Source organism: Martes martes, assembly GCF_963455335.1.
Source record: "Martes martes genome assembly, chromosome: 7".
NCBI classification, from domain to species: Eukaryota; Metazoa; Chordata; class Mammalia; order Carnivora; family Mustelidae; genus Martes; species Martes martes.
The window spans coordinates 47,576,985-47,597,287 of NC_137894.1; the positions used below are offsets into that span (position 1 = coordinate 47,576,985).

General features: G+C 42.3%; 1 protein-coding gene across 9 annotated transcripts in view; it reads left to right on the top strand.

The window, feature by feature from the left end:
- The first annotated feature begins 1,687 nt into the window (after window positions 1-1,687).
- Window positions 1,688-20,303, top strand: part of MAP2K5 (mitogen-activated protein kinase kinase 5) — a 258,142-nt gene continuing 239,526 nt past the window's right edge. For 8 of the 9 annotated variants that reach the window (XM_080807858.1, XM_080807865.1, XM_080807864.1 and 5 more), the window contains exons 1-2: window positions 1,722-2,451; window positions 8,694-8,742. In XM_080807858.1, the coding sequence (XP_080663984.1) occupies window positions 2,317-2,451; window positions 8,694-8,742 (184 nt within the window). In that variant the 5' untranslated portion in view covers window positions 1,722-2,316. Of the gene's footprint in view, window positions 2,452-8,693; window positions 8,743-20,303 lie in introns of all 9 variants that reach the window. The other variant, XM_080807862.1, reaches the window with a different exon arrangement.

Sequence of the window (20,303 nt, forward strand, 5' to 3'; positions counted from 1 at the left end):
GGGTTCTCTACTTGGCAGGGCGCCTGCTTCCCTTCCTCTCTCTCTGCCTGCCTCTCTGCCTACTTGTGATCTCTGTCTGTCAAATAAATAAATAAATAATCTTTTTAAAAAAAATGGGCAAATGAATTAAATAGATAGTTCCTCAAAGAAGATATATAAGTGGCCAACAGGCATATGAGAAGATGCTCAGCATCACTAATGACTAGGGAAATGCACATTGAAACCACAGGGAGATACCACCTAGCATCCAAAAGGACGGCTAACATCAAAAATACAGAAGATAACAAGTGTTGATGAAGATGTGGAGGTATTGGGACCTTCGTGCACTGCTGGTGGGAATGTAAAATGGTGCACTCATTGTGGAAAACAGTCTGGTGGTTCCTTAAAATATTAAAAAGAGAATTACTATATGATCCAGCAATTACACTTCTGGGTATATACCTATCCAGAAGAATTCAAAGTACAAATTGAGTTGGTTTTCCCCATAGTACTATGAATTAAAAAGCCGTTTAACAAATGATAAGTTCATAGAAAATCTCTAGTTTCGCGGTCTATTTTCTCAAATAATAGGAAATGAACTTTCAATGAAACGTACAAGGGGGCCTTCGGCACACTGTTTACTTTTTGGGGGACTAAGGGCAATTACAGAATATCAGAATATCTGGAGCATCTGACTAAGTGAATTTCTACCTAAGCTATTAATCTACAATAACTAAAAAGAGATAATGTATCTCCCACACGGACTTTCAAGTTAAATATAAAAAGAAAGGCAGAGAAAAATACGCACAACATTTTTTGGTATTATTCTGAAATTAATCAACATTTAAATTATTTGTCCTCTCGAGTGAATAAACTATCTGAGTGTTAGTGGGAAAATGTCACCCCTCTCCCACTGAATTTATGCAAAATTCAGCACCCAAAGTAAAGCGGCCTGTGCACCTTCATTAGCCGATTATGGACCAACCTACAGGTTGCAATTTGTAAACAAACTTTTATCTAGGCACCATAGATCACCACAATTGTGCACTTTAAAATCTGAGGTTAACAGGCATTTAAAAACAACCCAGGGTTATTGCTACTGCCTGAGATATCACCGATTGCTTAAACATTGCTATCGAGTTGAAAATTTATGGACGAGACTGAGTATTTTCTGCAACGACTTATTAAGAGGACATGATGCCACTCCTACAGCTGATCCCTGACAGTTGAACTCTTGGCGGATTTTTTTTTTTTTAACTGTTGCTTTTGTACAGAGAGCTGTTTGCTATTTCAGGGCAATTGTGGGGTTTAAAAGAAAGGAATTCATACACTCTTTGCTAATGTGAGAGGAAGACGACCTTCTGCATCTGCGGCGTGGAAGAAGGAAGAGAAAGAGAGAACCACTTTTTGAGTTCTTGCTGATTTGATGCCTTTAACGAGGGTCGGGAAAGGCAAGGAGCTTCACTCGATCGCCGGGGCCGGACACAAGGCGACAGAAGTCTCCGCGTGGGGAAGCCCTGCGGACCCTCATCCTCCTCCCGGCACTTTGCGCGCACTCACTCCTCCGCTCAGCCCGCCGGGCCGTGGGGGCGGGGCTGGCCGGGAGCTGCCCTCTTCCAACATGGCGCCGCGGGAGGCGGGTCCCTCTCGCCGGCTCCCGGGGTTCCGGTGCCGTGCGTTTTGGTTCCGGAGTAACAGTGCCCTCGCCGCGCCTTCCTGCTCCTGCTCCTCCTCCTCCTCCTGCCGCCGCCGCTGCCGCCGCAGCAGGGACGCTCGGCCTGGGGCGGCCGGAATTGAGCCCGTGCGCGCCGCGCCCTCTGACTCGGGGTGGGGAATGGGACTCGCTCTCCCGTCCTCTGGCGGAAGGCCGTCCCTCAGCTCTCGCGTGCTCTAGGGGCCCCGGGGCTCCTTCCAAACAGCCCGCGACTGAGTCCCCTCCAGTTGGGGACCCTCCACTCTCCACGAAGGAGGAGTGGACACCTGCCGCTCTGCCTCCCTAAAACGGGGTCGTGTCCTCACACCCACACAGAGGGCAGAGCTTCACGATCCCGTTTCGCCCAGTTTTCCAACTCCAGAACCTTCTGATCTCCGCTAGGTTCTAAGGGCCCCTGCCTCCTGCCCCCTCCACGGGGAGGCAGCCCCCGACTCCAGACAGCCTGGGTCTGGCTGGGTCCCTGCGGGCTCCTTCCAGACCACTCCCTTCTCTCTACTACCCGCCCCCCCCCCCCGACCCTCTGTGTTCTTTCCCTCGCTCCCCTTGTCACCTCTTGGAGCCCTTGTTTAACCCGGATCCAGTGGGTACCTCCTGCCCCAGGATGTGAGCCCCTGTAACCTGTAATGCTGTGGCTGGCCCTTGGCCCCTTCCATGCCATGGAGAACCAGGTGCTGGTGATTCGTATCAAGATTCCAAATAGTGGCGCGGTGGACTGGACAGTGCACTCGGGGCCGCAGTTACTCTTCAGGGATGTGCTGGTGAGTGGTAATCTCAGTCTCCAAATCCCATTGAGGAGGGCACAGGAATTTGTGGGGTAGATAGCGCCCTAACCACTGAATCTGAGTCTGGTGGCCGGAGCTAGTGAAGGTGGCCATTGCTGGCCTCCTGAGAGGGCAGTTTTACTGCTTCAGCGACAGGCATTGATTAATTGCATGGACTGAAATCTGGCAATTGTGCTGGGCCCTGGGGAAATAGAGATGAATCACATTGAACCCCTGCCCTCAAGAAGCTCATAGCCTGGACTGGGACATACACACAGAAGCAACCAAGTGGATGCAAAAAGCTGAGTCTGGAAGTTTTTTCCCCAAGTGTTTCTCGGAATGTCCCTGGCCAGATTCCAGCCATGCCTTTCTATTGAGTTCCCTGAACTTGGTGACGACTGGGGAAAGGGAAACTAGGCAGCTTGAATTCACCATGTTTCAGCAAACCTAGGGTGTCATTGGTTTTAAGATGCTATTTTAGGTACCGCTCAGAAAGAAAAAAAATACTGCCTGTTAAACTGACCCGCTGCAATAAGAAAGTATTCGCCCAATTTCAGAGGTGCTAACGTTGGGGGAAAGGGTGTGTCTTGGAATCAATGCAGTGTCATTACTCTCATAATATTTGAATGTATTGCAAAGAAAGTCATGGGATGTGAGAACAGAGTGTAACCTTGGCAGTGGCCTCTTGAAACCTCTTACCTTTTTTGAAATAGTTACTGGGAGTAGTTAGGCAGAATGGCTTTTCCTGTGTTGCTTGTGAGTGGGAGAGTCAGTACCACAACTCAGATTTCCTTACTTAGTAATTTTTTTCCACATGCTGCACTGCCATTTCTCATCTTTTAGCACACATTTGAGATAGCCAGAGTGCACTGTGCCCATTTTATATATTGAGTAATTGAGGTATGAAAAGCCAAACATAACCCAGAAGCATGTGGCAGGTACCAGATCTATGGTGCAGCTTACCTGTAAGGTAAGATGGTGTGGAGCAGAGGTTCTTGGGAGGAGGGAGATCTCTGATGGGATTTTTTTTTTCCATAGTCGTAGGTGACTCAATCAAAATTTGATTCCTGTTCCTACATTTTGAATTCTGGATTTCCTGACCACCCAGAACATCACAGATTTTCAGGTGTCTGGGCCAGGAGTCCCAAAGCTGGAATGAGCCAGCAACTTCCAGTCTTGTACACTAAATGTTGGCCTTCTCTTTGCTTCTGGAATTCACACACTCACATGCTTATAGATTTCCTCCCTTATGACAAGGCCCAAACTTTTTAGCATGGTCCTCTAGGCCTACCTGGACCAGCTCCATCTCCACTACACCCCTGGGAGCATCACGTACTCCAGGTACACAGATCTAACCTTGAGTTTGTCTGCACTCCGCCCCTTTCTTCAGCTGGCCAACTCCTACCTGTCGTTCAGAGCCCAGCTTCACTTTTCCTCTACTGTAGTCTTGGCTATGTGCCCATCCTCTGTGTTCGCACAGCTTCGTTCCAGCAAAGGTCACGGGTTTTGTCATAGTTTTGTCTATCTCTTCCACTAAAATGGTAAACGTCTGGAGGAGATGGATGTTTCTGTCTTCCCTCTGTTTCTGGAGCTTTTTAGCATCCCAAAATATTTGTTCAAATATTTCAAAGAGAGTGTCAAGGAAGATGCGTGCAGTTATGGTTTTGTGGGCCAGTCTACTGGGTTTTGAATCTGGAAACATGGGTTTAATTGCAGGCAGTCCCACTAACTAGGCAAGTCACTGTCTCTTTTAGCCTCAGTTTCCTTACTTGTAAAATAGGGATGATACCTGTCCTCAGGCCTTGTAAAGATTAAGTGAGATCATGCCTGTGATGAGAAAGATGTGAGCTTTCTTTCACTTTCCTCTTTTGAAATAACAGAAGGTATTATTTAAAATAGAATGGTGCGGGGCGCCTGGGTGGCTCAGTGGGTTAAAGCCTCTGCCTTCGGCTCAGGTCATGATCTGGGAGTCCTGGGATCGAGTCCCGCATTGGGCTCTGCTCGGCGGGGATCCTGCTTCCCCCTCTCTCTGCCTGCCTCTCTGCCTACTTGTGATTACTTGTGATCTATATCAAATAAATAAATAATCTTAAAAAGAAATGGAATGGTGCAACGTTTAAAAACCCAAACTCTGGGCCAAACTCCCTGGGTTTAAATTGCAAGCCTTACGAGACTCACCTGGGACAAGTGTCTCAGTTCTTTGTCTGTTTAAAAAAAAAAAAAAAAGTGGAGGGTTAAAAAAAAATTAAAAAGTGCTTTATAAGTATTGTTAAAAATAAGGGACAGGGCCTGAGTCTTTTGCTTCTCAAGCATCTCTCAATGATTCCTTGGCTCCAGGCTGACAGGCCTTAAAGTAAACTTTGCACAAACAGTCCCACCATCTAGAGCTCAGAGGGCCATGTGTCTTCACGCGTGCGTGTGCGCAGGTAAGCCCAGGAGGAGCATGCTTTCTCAGGAAGGCTTGATGAAGGGCTCTTAGCAATGTGTGCTGTGCTCTCTTCTGTGCTCCTGAGAGCAGGCTCTGTGAACTGCATGCCCGGATCCTGGTGGACACCTGTGATCTCTTCTCTAGGGTCATCGTATCTCTTCCTCAAGAAATTGGCAAAAAACCAACAGATATCTCAGCATCTTTGGCTTAGACCCTTAAAATTTAAAGCCCAGTGAAATCTGGAAGCAACCCCTTTATCTAATATAATGCTTCACTCCAGTTTTCAAATGAAGGAGCATGAACCCCAGAGGGGGAACATGCTAAAGCCACACAGCTTGTTTTGGGCTGCACCAGCCACAGAAGCCAGAAGCAGCCTGTGGTCCCCGAGTCATTTGTACCTGAGCGTGTTTTGGACGTGGCGTTGTGGTTGAGGGCTCTTGTCACAGCTCCATCAAGCAGCTGGGAGACCTTTGAGAAGTCACTCCACTTCTCTGGGGCTTTGTCCTGCATCTGAATAATTAGGGGCTGGCTGTGGTGTGAAGTAGGCCTACTGGTCTCCGAGGGCAGAGACATTTGGTGATCTGTTTTTCAGCTTTCTGTGTTTTGTTTCTTGTAGAGACAGCCCCCAGTTTTGGTAAGATTGTGCAGGAGATCTCAACTAGGCAGTGGGAGGAGAGAATGTTCCTCTTAATCCTCTTGCTGTTTGAATCCTGTCTCCTAAATCCCAGCTCAGATTTCCCCTCATCTGTGAAATTTTTCTCTAAACTGAGCCTTTGATTTTTTCCCTGCCTCCTGAGTTAGCAAATACTTGGCTATTTATGTCTTTTGTTTGGCTCTTATCATACTGTGAGTGCCCTGTTTTGTTACTCTTTTAGGTTTGTCTTTATCTCTGTGACCACACCAGCATCTTCCTGAATCTTACTCTTCTGTAGCCTACAGCTTTTGTGATCTTTTTACTCCAGGCATGTTGTAGATGCTTAATTATGCTTTTGATCCATCATATAGTTGATGGATTTATTAAAAGCACAGAGAAGAAAAGGATCAAGAAATGATCACCATAGGGGTGCCTGGGTGGCTCAGTGGGTTAAGCCTCTACCTTCAGCTCAGGTCATGATCTCAGGGTCCTGGGATTGAGTCCCGCATTGGGCTCTCTGCTCAGCAGGGAGCCTGCTCCTCCCCCTCCCCCGCCTGCTTGTGATCTCTCTCTGTCAAATAAATAAATAAAATCTTAAAAAAAAAAAGAAATCACCATTAAGATATTTAAACTTAAGTTTTCTTTTGGAAACTTCTTTAGGTAAATGTTATGTTGAGACTAAGATGGGTTTTTTGGGAGGGGGGATAAGTAACTTAAAATATAACTGGAAAATATACATAAAATTTTGAAATGTGCCCTGCTTAGAAATGACCAGTAGGTATTACCTAATTTTGAAGCTTTTTAGCCCTTTGGCATCATAAGCCCCACTTTATTTGCTTTAACAAAACAAGGTGGTTGGTTGTGTTCACATGATTCTCATGATTCTCTCAAGCAAATTTGCTTTTTCTTTCTCCTTTTCCCCGCATTAGGTGTAAAAGCTGTGGGGCTCCTTATTTATGTTGATGGGCAAAGGACACCATTGCTGCCAGGCGAGGTTTTCAGCTAGTTATTAGAAATTTGCTGTTTGATGGGTTCTGCTATTCATAAGTAGGAAGTATCCTGAATTAGTCTGCTGTTACTATAGCGTTCATGTCTCCAGATTGAGATGGTCAGGTTCCCTTGAAGTAACCAGAGGTAACCTCAACTTGGAGCATTAGGGGTGGAGTCCCCCAGCTTAGGCCCTCAGTAAATGCTGTGGAAGGAGGATGTAAGTGAATGAGTGACCATCCACCAGTCCTTGGGTGCTGAAATTTAGGGTTTCGTTGTGAGGTAGGCTTTGTAGTGTTCCAGTAATAGTGACTTGTCATATTTAACAGACACTCATGTAGCACTTCCCCTATGCTAGACACTCTTTTAAGCATTTATAGATATGAACTCATTTAGACCTCTGAGGTACGTACAATCACGATCTAAGTTTACACAGAAGAAAACGGAGGCACAGAGAGACTCAGTCACTCCGCTAGTGAATGGCAGAGCCACAGTCCAGCCTTAGCACTTTGGCTCTCCTCCACATACTCAAGCTTTACACTAGCTGCCTGTAATCTTTATTCCATACTCGCTCTACAGTTTCCATTTACTTGTCAATAAATACTTTCTACCTATAAGTGTGCAGAATCTCTTTAACACTAAAATTTTTTAGAAATACTTCCCCAGAGTTGATGTTTCATTGGCTAAGACTAGAGTCAGAAGGAAAAAAAATTCATCTCCTTTGGCTCTAATGAGCGAGGACTGCCTCAGATAGTTCTCTTTGATCAATTTTATATGCACAGATTTATTTTTCAGGGAAAAAAAAAAAAGGCACTGTAGAGGCAAGGCTATTATGCAAATTTCCACTGCAGCAAAAGCTTCTGAAGAACTGCCTTTAGAAGGAAGTTGCAGCCGCCACTCTGCTCAGTGCCCTGCTTGGAAGGGCTGTGGGCTCCCTGCTGAGAACTACTGCAGGCAGCTTTGTCAGCTGGCTGCCTGGTGCCAGTTCCTGGCAGAGCCCAGGACGGACGTTGTGGCAGAGCTCCCCAAGAGTGGCGAGGTTTGCTGATCATTTGGGTTAGGCTGGACGTAATGGAAGGTCACTTTTCCCAGAACTGGCTATTTCTTGAAGATGTTCCATGCCTCTTTAACTAAGCTGTCTCTGTAGACTGATTTTCGAGATTGCAGCTTTATGCGTTCATTTAAACATTGATATCAGATTATGTACCTTAGACAAAATTTTTTTGTAGGCTAGATTCACTCTATTCCGGTGTCATTAAATGTATGTTTTCCAGTGCATAAGAATAAAGGCTGATAAAAATTGTTTGTATCACATGTGGCATTATAGGTTAATATCATCATTGGAGTAATACATCACGGAAACTTATTTTTCCTTTTTTTTTTTTTAAGATTTTATTTATTTATTTGACAGACAGAGATCACAAGTAGCAGAGAGGCAGGCAGAGAGAGAGAGGAGGAAGCAGGCTCGCTGCTGAGCAGAGAGCCCGATGCGGGGCTCGATCCCAGGACTCTGGCATCATGACCCGAGCCGAAGGCAGAGGCTTTAACCCACTGAGCCACCCAGGCGCCCCAGAAACTTATTTTTCTTAACTCTTTGCACAATGAATACAAGGCGAGAGGTTGCTAGTTACGTGTCAGAAACTACATTTGTTGTCTACAGTGTGCTAGTTTAACATGTTTAAGTTAATTCTTGCATTACCCCTGTGAGTATTACTAGACCCGTATTGGAACATAATCAAATAGAGACTCAGAGAGGTTAAGTTATTCATTAACAGTCACACAGCTGGTTAAGTACAGAGCTGAGATTCAAACCCAGGCTAGTCTGACTCCTAAACACCTTTCTATTGGTAGTATATTCCACAGCTTTCCAAGAACAAACTGTGTGTGTGTGTGTGTGTGTTTTAAATGCACAAATAGTGTGTATATGCTGTTGAATCAAGAGCGAAAGATTATGATATTAATACAGAGTAGATTTGGTAAAGATCTGCCTCCCCCCAACTCACCCCCAAATAGAGATGTAAACTCTGGGCTTACATTGCTGGGCTAAGTGTGATTGTGAACTAATGTTTTTATAGTTTATGCCAACATTTCAAAAATATTTTTCAGGTTCTCATATTTCCTCTAGGATTTGCCACATGTTAGCAATAAAGAAGATGGCTAATTGTGTTTCTTTATTCTTTCTTTGTTTAGGATGTGATAGGCCAGGTTCTGCCTGAAGCAACAACCACAGCATTTGAATGTAAGTCTGGCTCGTATACTTTCTTGACTGTTTCTTTCTGCAGTAATTTTTCAAAGGGTTTATGGGTTGCATGACTTTAGAAACTGACAAAAACGGATTATTTATGATCATCATATGGTACATTTAAATATTTATAAATTAATGCAAGTTTAATGATGATACTGAACTGAGTAATATTTTCTTATTTAATCATATCTTGGGTGTGCATATTTCTATAATATAGCTTTAATTACCAACATGACCTTTATCTGCTCTTGCTCCTCACTGTAATAATATTGTGGGACAAAATGAAACGTGTAAACTACCTGTAGGCCAGTGATTATTGATTAAGAGATTGTAATCCATTGCTGCTTTAAAACAGCAACAGAATAGAGCTTTTAGGTGAGCATTGCTTGGAATGATTCTGTTTCAGTGGGGCTTGGCCTGGCCGGTACATGATGACAGGAGCCCTTCAGGTCTTGAGTCCCTCTTCCTTACTACCCATCCCTACCCCACAGTTGGCTTGGGGATTGGGAAGGGCAGGATGGAGTAGAAAACTAGTTTTGACACGAGCCAGGTCATTGCAGGGGGTGTTAGGTTCTGGGAATGTTAAGATGAGAGTTTAGTTCATAGAAAGGGGCTCTGGTGTGGAGAGGGATAGGGTAGGATTTTTAGCTGTGGTTCCCGTCTTTTCTTTTGAAGGTGAGGGCCACTTTTCCGTGAGAAGATGTATGGTTTCTCCACATTATGGTATACTTGTTCTTGATTTTTAGCAGATGGTTAATGACAGTGAGTACAGTGTCCTCTCTTTCATCGATGTTCTTTTTGGAGGACAATTTGATAATACTTACTACTGAAATACAAAATGTGCAAAACCTTGGCTTCAGCAGCTTCACATCTAGGAAGCTGTTCAGCAGAAATACTTGCCCCGGTGTTGAATACCCTTCAAACAAACTATCCTTGTGCAATTTTTTTTTTAATTTTTTAGAGATTTTATTTATTTATTTGACAGACAGAAATCACAAGTAGGCAGAGAGACAGGCGGAGAGAGAGGAGGAAGCAGGCTCCCCGCCCAGCAGAGAGCCCGATGCAGGGCTGGATCCCAGGACCCTGGGATCGTGACCTGAGCCGAAGGCAGAGGCTTTAACCCACTGAGCCACCAAGGCGCCCCTGTGCAATTATTTTTAATAGGAGAAAATTAGAGGAAAGCTGAATGCCTAGAATAGTGGATTAATAAGTTACCCATTATCTGAAGCAGCAACCAACTGAACAGCAGCTAAAGAGAATGAGTTAGGGTTTTGTGCATTGGCCTGAAAAAATTTCCACGATATTTTGTTGAATAAACAAATAGTATGTTATGGTATGAGCCCATTTTGTAAAATAGCTAACCCCTCCACCTCCCGCTTCTTGTCTATATTGAGAGACAAGGATCTGAAGAGTGTCTGCCCACAGTGCCTTGCAGTGGTTTCCTCTGGAGCGTGGACTTGAGGGTTAGAATGGGGAATGGTTGGCTAAATGAGCACACTTTTTTCTTTCTATATTTCCTCTATTATTTGAATATTTTCAACAATCATTCCGTGTATTTAAAAGTCACTTGTGTAGAACTCTTAAAATAATTAGTATTTTATTAACCACCCTGGACTCTATTTACTTTTGAAAAATGGTACATGTATCTGCGCTACATATTAGTGTTGCAAGCTTTTCAGACCCTTTTTAATAAGTCTCTGGTGGCGCCAAGGGTTTCATGGACAGGCTGATAGTAAACATCTGTCCCTGTTGCCAGGTGCTGTGCTAAGAACATTCCATGGTTATCTCATTTAATTTAACCTTCACAAGATCCCCATGAAGTACTTTGAAGGACTGTTTTTTTTTAAATTTAGTTTTATTTTATTTAAATTAAGTTAGTTAACATATAGTGTCTTATTAGTTTTAGAGGTAGAGTTCAGTGATTTGTCAGTTGTATAGAATACCCAATGCTCATTCCATCCAGTGCCCTCCTTCATGCCTGTCACCCAGTTATCCCATTCCCCTGCCTCCCTCCTCTCCAGCAACCCTCAGTTTATTTCCTATGATTAAGAGTCTCATATGGTTATTAGCTTCATTTTAGTTGAGGAAAGGACATCTCCACTAAGTAGCTTGCTCACAGTCTAGTGAGTGGTGAAGTGAACTTTCTCATGTGGACTCCAGAGCATATATACACTCTCAGCCACTTTTGATACTTGTTCTGTGTGTTGTAATCATTCTTGAAGTCACTTACTCTGATTGTTCATAAGTGTAGCAGAAAAGAAGTGTGTTAAGTATTGTTTACATGACTTGGAAGTTTACATGACTTAAGGGTTTTCATGGCTTATGGAACAACTCTTGAATTAATAAAGCTTTAATCAAAGAAATATTTAGGGTAATGTAATTAATACTGAAAAGTATACCTAACACTAAGAGAAAAAATATTTGAATTTCTATGTTTAAGTTCTTAGAGATGTTGCTCCTTCTTTACTGAAAGGAGGGTAACAGCTCTATACCTATCTGTGTCTTGACCAGTTTTAGGCAAAAACAAAACCCAAAAACAAAACCCCAAAACATAGATAAAATAGTAACAGTCCTTTGTTTCTTTAGCCTAGGTTAAAATCCTAGCCTGGCTCTTTTCATGATTGCTCTAGGATGACCTTGTGTTCTGACCCAAAGATCTGAACTAATAAGTGGAGTCTATGTAGAGGAAATACTTGGAAAGATGTAGTTTGTAGGCTAATTTGCTGACATTTAGGAGCTATGTCAGTGGTGTATAGCTATGATGGAACAACTCCCAGATAAATAAAACTTTGATCAAAGATGTATTTATGGTAATATGTTTAATATTGAAAAGTGTATGTAACACAAGTTGGTTTCTTTTGCAAGAGATGGTGTTGTATATAGTGATGAATTAAGCAGTAAGAGAAAGGGTGTTGTCAAATTTACCAGGGAAATGAGTTGATAAGTGGAAAGGAGGGGGGAAGGTAATCGTACAGATTCTTCATTTCTGAGAAGTGCCGTCTATTGGCGGAGCCTCTGACCCCACCCAGATGGGGTTAATCTCTCCCCACCTTTGCTAGAGCAGGTAACCCATTGGGCCCACCTTCACATGAGCTGTGTGCGTATTTCCTTTCCTCACTAGATTTTGAATGACTTGGCAGGTACCATGTTTTATTTCCCTCTTGTTCTCTTCTTAGTGCTTAGCTTAGTGCCTTGTGGGAACACCCTTGTTGAATAAAATGGAATGTTGTGTGTCCATATTCAGATGAGAATTTTAAAATTAATGTGACCTAAAGCCAAGTAAATCATTTGCTGTTTTTGGATTATTTGTGCTGTTGCTTAGGCAAGGGATATAAACTGGCTGGTGGTGGACCAGTCAGGCCCCTAATTCAGATTCCCACACTTGACTAGGCCCTCTGTCCTGAGGGGGCAGAGGGTCTACAGTCACTCTCTTCTTTCCTGTTTCTGTTCCTGGGAATAGTGTTTCTGAGGGGAGTTAGGCTGGAAGAGGGGAGGCAGACCCATTTGTGCTGAATTCACCTCTTAGACCGATGGCCCTAAACCTTTTAGGTCCTAAAAAGGACCCCTTTTAGGTCCTTTCGCCTTATAATTAGAGTGCAAATAACAATACCTTCCAATATCTAGTGTTTGATTTCTTTTTTAATTAAGAAGGTATAGATGATTTTAAAAAAGAGTTTAAACAGTGTAAAAATGAAAGGAAAACTAAAAGTCCCCATTTTCCCAGTTCACCATTTAGCAGTTTCTTTAGTATCCTTATGAAAGTTTTCTCTGGATGTAATACACACTATATGGCAACTAATTTCCCCTGCCCCCACTTAGGGTGTCTGTAGGACCTCTTTCGAACATCAGTGTGCACAAATCAACTTCAGTCCTTCGGATGACTACATTATACCTAATTTTATGGCTGTGGCTTAATTTATTTGACCAACTGATAGACCAGTCTTAAGTTGTTAGCAGTTTTTTAGTATTAGAAAAAATGCTGCAGTCAATGGTATTGCCTTATATCTTTCCACGTTGTGGAAATATATTTGTAGGATCAATTCCCAGGAGTTGGAACTACTGAGACAAAGAGTACCCCTGTTTTACATTTTAATAGCTATTACCATGTTGCTCTCTAAGGGTAGAACCAATTTACAGTCCCACCAACAATATTTGAGAATGCCCATTTCTCCCTACCCTCACCAAGTCTGGGTATATTTTTTATTAGCGAACTTCCTAGTCAATGTCAGTTTGAAGGGTAGAGGAGATTACTATGGTGTTGTTTTATTTTGTATCAGTTATAAGTGAGCTTAAGTATCTTTCCACTGCTCTTTGGGTCATACGTATTTCATTTCTGTGAACCATTTTGTCACCTTTGCCCATTTTTCTTGTAGATTGTAGGTTTTGAATTGATTTAAGGGCTTTCCAATATTGAGAAAATTGGGGCTTTGTCTTACATGTTAGAGCTATTTTTGTCTAGTTTACTGCTTTCTTTTCAACTTGGTTTGGTCTTTTTCCCCTCTTCTTTTTTTTTCCATGGAGAAGGTTGAAGTTTTTACATGATCAGATTTTTCATATTGCCCTTTGTGACTTCTGCATTTATGTCATTCTTAGGAAGATCTTCTGCATTCCAGATATTGAAAAAACATTCATCTGTATTCTTTTTTGCTATACTTTAATAGGGTTAAGCACACACACATTAGCTATGTATATAAAAACATACATTCATATGTGTATTAATGTGGGTTTTTCCCCCCTGAAAAGAGCCTGCATTTTTAATACAAATGTCCGAAGATTTTACATTTTTGTACCATCTCCAGTCTGTTGGTTTTTTTTTTTTTTTAAGATTTTATTTATTTATTTGACAGACGGAGATCACACGTAGTCAGAGAGGCAAGCAGAGAGAGAGGAGGAAGCAGGCTCCCCACTGAGCAGAGAGCCCGACACGGGGCTCGATCCCAGGACCCTGAATCATGACCCGAGCCGAAGGCAGAGGCTTTTTAACCCACTGAGCCACCCAGGCGCTCCTCCAGTCTGTTTTGATGAAAGGAGGGGTCAGGTGGGGAATCCAACTTTATTCAAGCACATAGACAGTTGACTCCGTACCAGTTATTGAATAATTTGTCTTTTCCCGGATGTGAGAACACTCCTGAGACAAAGCTAAATTCCGTTATCATAAAAGGCCTGTATGTTTGCATGTGTGGGCCCTACATATGCTGTAGGAGCTTGACATTCTTATAGGCCCAGAGACCCCCTGCTGATTTCCACAGTTTCATTAACAGATTAATGAGTGCACCAACACACGAGGCGATACAAATCAGCTGTGCCCACTAATGAGTTTCCTGGATCTGTTACATGGGCTCCTCTCCTTGGATTATCTCTACACAGGTGACTGCAGCAAAGTGACTGTTGGGCTGGTGGCACTGGGTGGTAAATTCTTACTGGTGATTTGAAAGATGCATTGTAAGTCTATGTAGACAAGTGCTGATTTACACCTATAAATACCATGTGGCCCCACCTTCCCATGGTACTCCGACTTCACGTATTTTGGTCTGTAGCCTTCATAAGTATCTTTACACTTGTCAAGCTGTGCCTCTGAGTTTTGGTTCATAAGATATGGTTGTAGGATAAATCTTTATCTTTATCTTTCTTCAACCATGATCATTTTGCACTTCTCATTTTAGTTGTTTTATGAATTTCTGGAAGATTATTTTGGGAGGAAATTTTAAAACCAGCTCATCATTTTTTTTTTAATTTTATTTTTAAGTACTCTTTATACCTAGTGTGGGGCTTGAACTCATAACCCCAAGATCAAGAGTTGCACGATCCACCAGCTGAGTCAGACATGTGCCCCCAGTTCATCATTTTAAATTTGGCATAATATGACCATTTAAAGCAAAATTGCAAATTATGTAAGTTGTAAATTCTTTTTTTTTTTTTAAGATTTTATTTATTTATTTGACGGAGAGAGAGCATAAGCAGGGGGAGCGGCAGGCAGAGGGGAGAGGGAGAAGCAGGTTCCCCGCTGAGCAGGGAGTGAGATGTGGGGCTCGATCCCAGGACCCTGAGATCATGACCTGAGTTGAAGGCAGATGCTTAACTGATTCAGCCACCCAGGCGCCCATAAGTTTTAAATTCTTACAGCATAGAAAATCACTATAGCTGATTACTGGAGAAATACCTGTAGGATATACCCTTCATGTTCAAACAGCAAAGGTAGTGTCATTAAGAATAGTTGGGTGAGAACCCCTTTTTGCTTTGGAGAAAAGTCTTAATTATAAAATATTTGGAAATCATAAACTATTTGGAAAAAATGAAATTTCATTTTCTTAAACTATAGTATGTGTAAAAGATAAGTGGTTGCTTATAAGTAAAACCAAGTAGTTTAATAAAAAAAATTTAACTCACAATAGTACACAGTCTAAAAATTATTTAACAGGTTATGAGTTATTTATGCATCCTAGATATTGAGACTATTTGAAGAGAGTTTTAATTTATTCAAATTTTGGTTTGCAGTATCATCCATGTACAAAGTCCAGATCCCTTTTAGTCTTAGGAGAATAGTAGCTTTATTAGTAGTCTTGTTATTTTGCATGCGAATTAAGAAGTTCAAGTCCTCATTCAAGTACCAGGCTAGTTGTTCCTCGAGGGCACTAGATAATACTGCTCATTGTTGAGTCTCTAGAAACCCTGTCGTAGTACCTGGCACATAGTAGACACTCAGTATGTTTCTGGAATGCAGTGGATGGATAGTTGAAGGAATGAAGGACAAGCCTTCAAACCCTATATCTCATCCATCAGAAAATCCCATTAGCTCTGGCTTTAAAATATATCCCGCATATGATGACTGCTCAGAATGTCAGCTTGGTTTAGGCCACCATCATCTCTCACCTGGGCTAGGACAGTGGTTTCCCCTAACTGGTCTCCCTGTTTCTGCTTTTGCCTCCAAACAGCCTGTTCTGCACGTAGCAGCCAGTGATCCTTTAGAAGTGAGATCACAACACTCAGCACCCTCCAGTTTCCATCTTACTCAGGAGTAAAAGCCAAGTCCTTAAAATGCCCTCCGAGGTCCTGCCTTTTCTCATCTGCCCCCAATTCTGCCACAGCGCTGCTTCTCTGAACTCCTCTCTTTCTCTCCCAGCTCTCATGCTGTGCTAGCTACTCTGCCTTTCTCTCAGTCTCTTGAACATACCGAGTATTCTACTCCAAAGCCTTTGCATTAGCTGTTCCTTCTGCCTGGAACACCTTTCCCCAGATACCTGTGCTGCTCACCTCCTCATCCCCTTCAGTCTGTCTTAGCTGGAGCGTAAGCTTCAGGAGGGCAAGGCTGCTATTGTGGCTATCGGCATATTTGTTGGAGAGAAGAAGGGAGCAAAGACGTAGAGAAGGAAACAGGAGGCAGGGACACAGAGCAAAATTAAAATTCATGGCCGAGAAGATTTGGCCATAGAAACTGAGACTTCTGGTCCTGTCCAGATCTTAGATGTCATACCTGAGAAGGGCTCTATAAACTTGACAACCTTTCTGATAATTTCTTGTTGAATGTCTTTCTAACCTCCACAGTTGTGTTTGCATTTCTTTCCTCTTGTCTTGGGAGAATGCCTTTGCTGTAGTTCTAATTGACTCGCCTAGCACTGCAGGAATGTGACAAATGACATATAATATATTGCCTTAACTTTCTGTTGCTCTTTGCAGAAGCTGGGTTGTTTCTCCTGAAAGCCCATTTGAGCCCTGTCACTGTGGTGGGTGCTCTGTGGCTGAGAGCTCCGTGGCGTCTGCCAGGTTGCCTGCTGTTTACCTGATAGGCACTGTGCTTGCCATTCTGACCGCCCCTTACCTGAGGCTGCCTCTCCTCTATTGGGCCTTTATGTTCCTCCTCTTGGTTTCTCTTTTGGATTGCATGTTGCTTCAAATAAAATTGCTAACAACATATGGCCTGTTATGATTCTCTTTTCCCAAACTCTGCCATTTTGTATATTTGTGACACACTGCAGATTTTGTGAAGATTGCTTCATAATATTTGTTTACCATCTGCTGCACTCTATTTGGTATCTTGCTAGGATTTTTTCCTCCATTTTAAGTGACATTAACAAAATCCAGCCAGTACATAGACTTTCTGGTTCTACTTTTGCTTCCCTAATGTGCTGGAAAATCATATTACTGTGCTCCAGGCAACTAGAGAAGTCTGGAATTCTCATTGTAAACCAGTGTATCAGATCTATTGCATACACCGACCCCCCCTGTCTTGGTCATATCTAGTAATGCTTTTTTGGTCAGATGGTAAAGAACCTCTATGTATAAGACAAAAAGTTCAAATTATTTTCTCTACTTCTCTTTACTTAGTACCACTACTTTCTAGTGTTCTTCAACAACATATTTATAACCTTGAAATTCTTTGTGCCACTTTAGTAAGTTTTTATGATCTGCAGTTCCATTTAGTGTTCATATTATAGCTAAGCATTTGATAGGCAAATAGCCAGAGTCAGCTGGAAGGGCTGTGTGTGTCCAGCTTTCAACAGAGAACTATTTTAAATTATTGTTACACCAAATTGCTTGGTATGTCTTCCTACTTTGTCCTTCAATATTTCTAATACCTGTCAATTCATTGTCTTTATTTTAAAGATTATTTACGTATTTGAGAGAGAGGAAGGGAGAGCACCAGTGAGTCGAGGGAGAGGCAGAGGGGGAGGGAGAGAATCTCAGCCAGACTCCCCACTGAGTATGGACGACTTGGGGCCTGATCCCACGACCCTGGGATCATGACCCGAGCTGAAACCGGGCTTTGGATGCTCAACCGACTGAGCCACCCAGGTGCCCCCCTTTGTCTTTATTTTAAAATATTTTTTTACAGCTTTATTGATATATAATTGACATATAACATTGTATAAATTTGAGGTATACAACCTGCTGACTTGATACACTTATATATTCCAAACTGATTTCCACCATAGCATTAGCTAACATCTCTATCCTGTTACAGAATTGCCATTTCTTTTTTGTGGTCAGAATATTTAAGATTTACTCTCAGCAGCATTCAGATATATGTCATAGTGTTGGGTGCCTGTGTAGCGCAGGCCTTTAAGTGTCCAGTCTTGGTTTCAGCTCAGATCGTATTTCGGGATCATGGGATTGAGCTCCCTCAAAGGGCTCCATGCTCAGCACAGAGTCTGCTTAAGACTCTCTGCCCTCGAATGCAACCTCTCTCTCTCAGACAAATAAATAAATCTTTTAAAAAGTATGTTACAGTGTTATTAGTTATAATCACCATGCTCTACATTAGATCCCCAGACCTTGTTATACTTATAACTAGAAATTCATACCCTTTGGCAAAAGCTCCCCATTTGCCCTTGCGCCAGCCCCTGATATTCACACTCCCTTTCTCTAAGTTTAGCTTAAAAAAAAAAATTTATTTATTTTAGAAGGGGAAGGGGCAGATGGGGAGAGAGAGAGAGAGAGAGAGTCCTGAGCAGATTCTGTGCACTGAGTATAGAGCCTTATGCAGGGCTTGATCTCATGACCCTGAGATCACAACCTTAGCCAAAACCAAGAGTCAGACACCTAGCCAACTGCACCACCCAGGTGCCCTTAAGTTTGGCTTTTTAAAATTTCACATATAAGCAGTATCATACAGTATTTGACTTTTTCTAACTTACTTTACTTAGCATAATGCCCTCCACAGGGTTCATCTAAGTTGTTGCAAATGGCATGTGTCTTTCTTTTTCATGGCCAAGTAATATTCCATTGTATATGTATACCATATCTTTAGTCATTCATCTGTTGGTAGACACCTAAGTAGTTTCCATATCTTGACTATTTTGCATAATACTGCAATGAACACAGAGGTTCATGTATCTCTTTAACTTAGAGTGATTTGGTTTCCTTTGGATAGATGCCCAGAAATAGAGTTGCTAGGTCACATGATAGTTCTATTTTAATTTTTTTGAAGAACCTCCGTACTGTTTTCCACAGTGGCTGCACCAATTTACATTCCCACCAGTAGTGCACAAGGGCTCCATTTTCTCTACATCCTTGCCAACAGTTGGTGTCTCTTGTCTTTTTGATGATAGCCTTTCTAACAGGTGTGAGGAGATAACACATCATGGTTTTGATTTGCATTTCCCTGATGATGAGTGACGGTGGGCATTTTTCATGTGTCTGTTGGCCATCTGGATGTCTTTGGAATTTATTGTCTTTACAGACAAGTGTATTCTCACTTAAGTGTCAAGGCAAGTAAATGGTTTGACTGCCATCACAGGGATAGATAGCTTGGGTTTTGTATTTTGGCCGGAATCATCAATCTCATAGGTGGGATTACTTTTCCAACTCAGTTTCCTCTTTGACAAGAACAGGAGTCTTCATTAAAACTACTGATCACAAATAGTGAAAAGTCTCTCAGTCCCCCAAAGAGCAATTTGCAAAGAAAACCAATACCTATATAAAATGGAGTCCCTTAATAATCCATAAGAACCATTAATCACTGTATCATGTAAGTCTGATTTTATCCCCAGGCTTTATTAGAATGCCTCCTTCAAGTTAACCGAAATCTTTCCCTCGGAGTCAGACGCCTTATGGAACAGCACCAACACTTTACCCCGAGGTTGGGTATTTGGGCCTTTTGGCCTCAGTTTTCTGTCCACTTAAAGCCAAGTGTCCTTATAGTGTTTCGTAACTCCTTTTCATGGAACTGCTATGCAAGAAATTCTGGTAGCTGACTTCCCTCACAGGTTTTTTGTTTTGTTTTATTTATTTATTTTTTTTTCCTGAAATAATCACTCAAAGATTTCATGGAATTCCAGAATCTTCTGTTTTAAGAAACCATAAAGGTTCAAGCTCTGGCTTTGAGAGCTTAGAGAACTCTTCTTTTTTTTTTTTTTTTTTTTTTTTTTTTTTTTAAGGGAAAACATCCCCATCTTTTTTTTTTTTTTTTTTTTTTAATTTTATTTATTTGACAGACAGATCACAAGTAGGCAGAGAGGCAAGCAGAGAGAGAAGGGAGGAAGCAGGCTCCCTGCTGAGCAGAGAGCCCGATGCGGGGCTCGATCCCAGGACGCTGGGATCATGACCTGAGCCGAAGGCAGCGGCTTTAACCCACTGAGCCACCCAGGCGCCCCGAGAACTCTTCTTATTGTTGTGTTATTCCTGATGGAGAGAGACTATGAATTAAATGATTTTTCTGGAATCTGTGCCCTCTCTTCACAATTTTTTTTTTAAGATTTTATTTATTTATTTGACAGACAGAGATCACAAGTAGGCAGAGAGGCAGGCAGAGAGAGGGGGAAGCAGGCTCCCTGCTGAGCAGAGAGCCCAATGCGGGGCTCGATCCCAGGACCCTGAGATCATGACCCAAGCTGAAGGCAGAGGCCTTAACCCACTGAGCCACCCAGGTGCCCCTCTTGATAAATTCTAAATAGAGTTTTCACCTGTTTTATTAAACTCCAAACCTTTCTTCACCCCTTGTGAATAGTACCTTTTTGAGGTCTTGTATATATTCAAATTTGAATATAAACAATTCCTTTAGCCACTGTCTCTGTAGCTAGTTCTGGTGTAGAAATGAGAGTTACAAAAAGCTGCTTTAT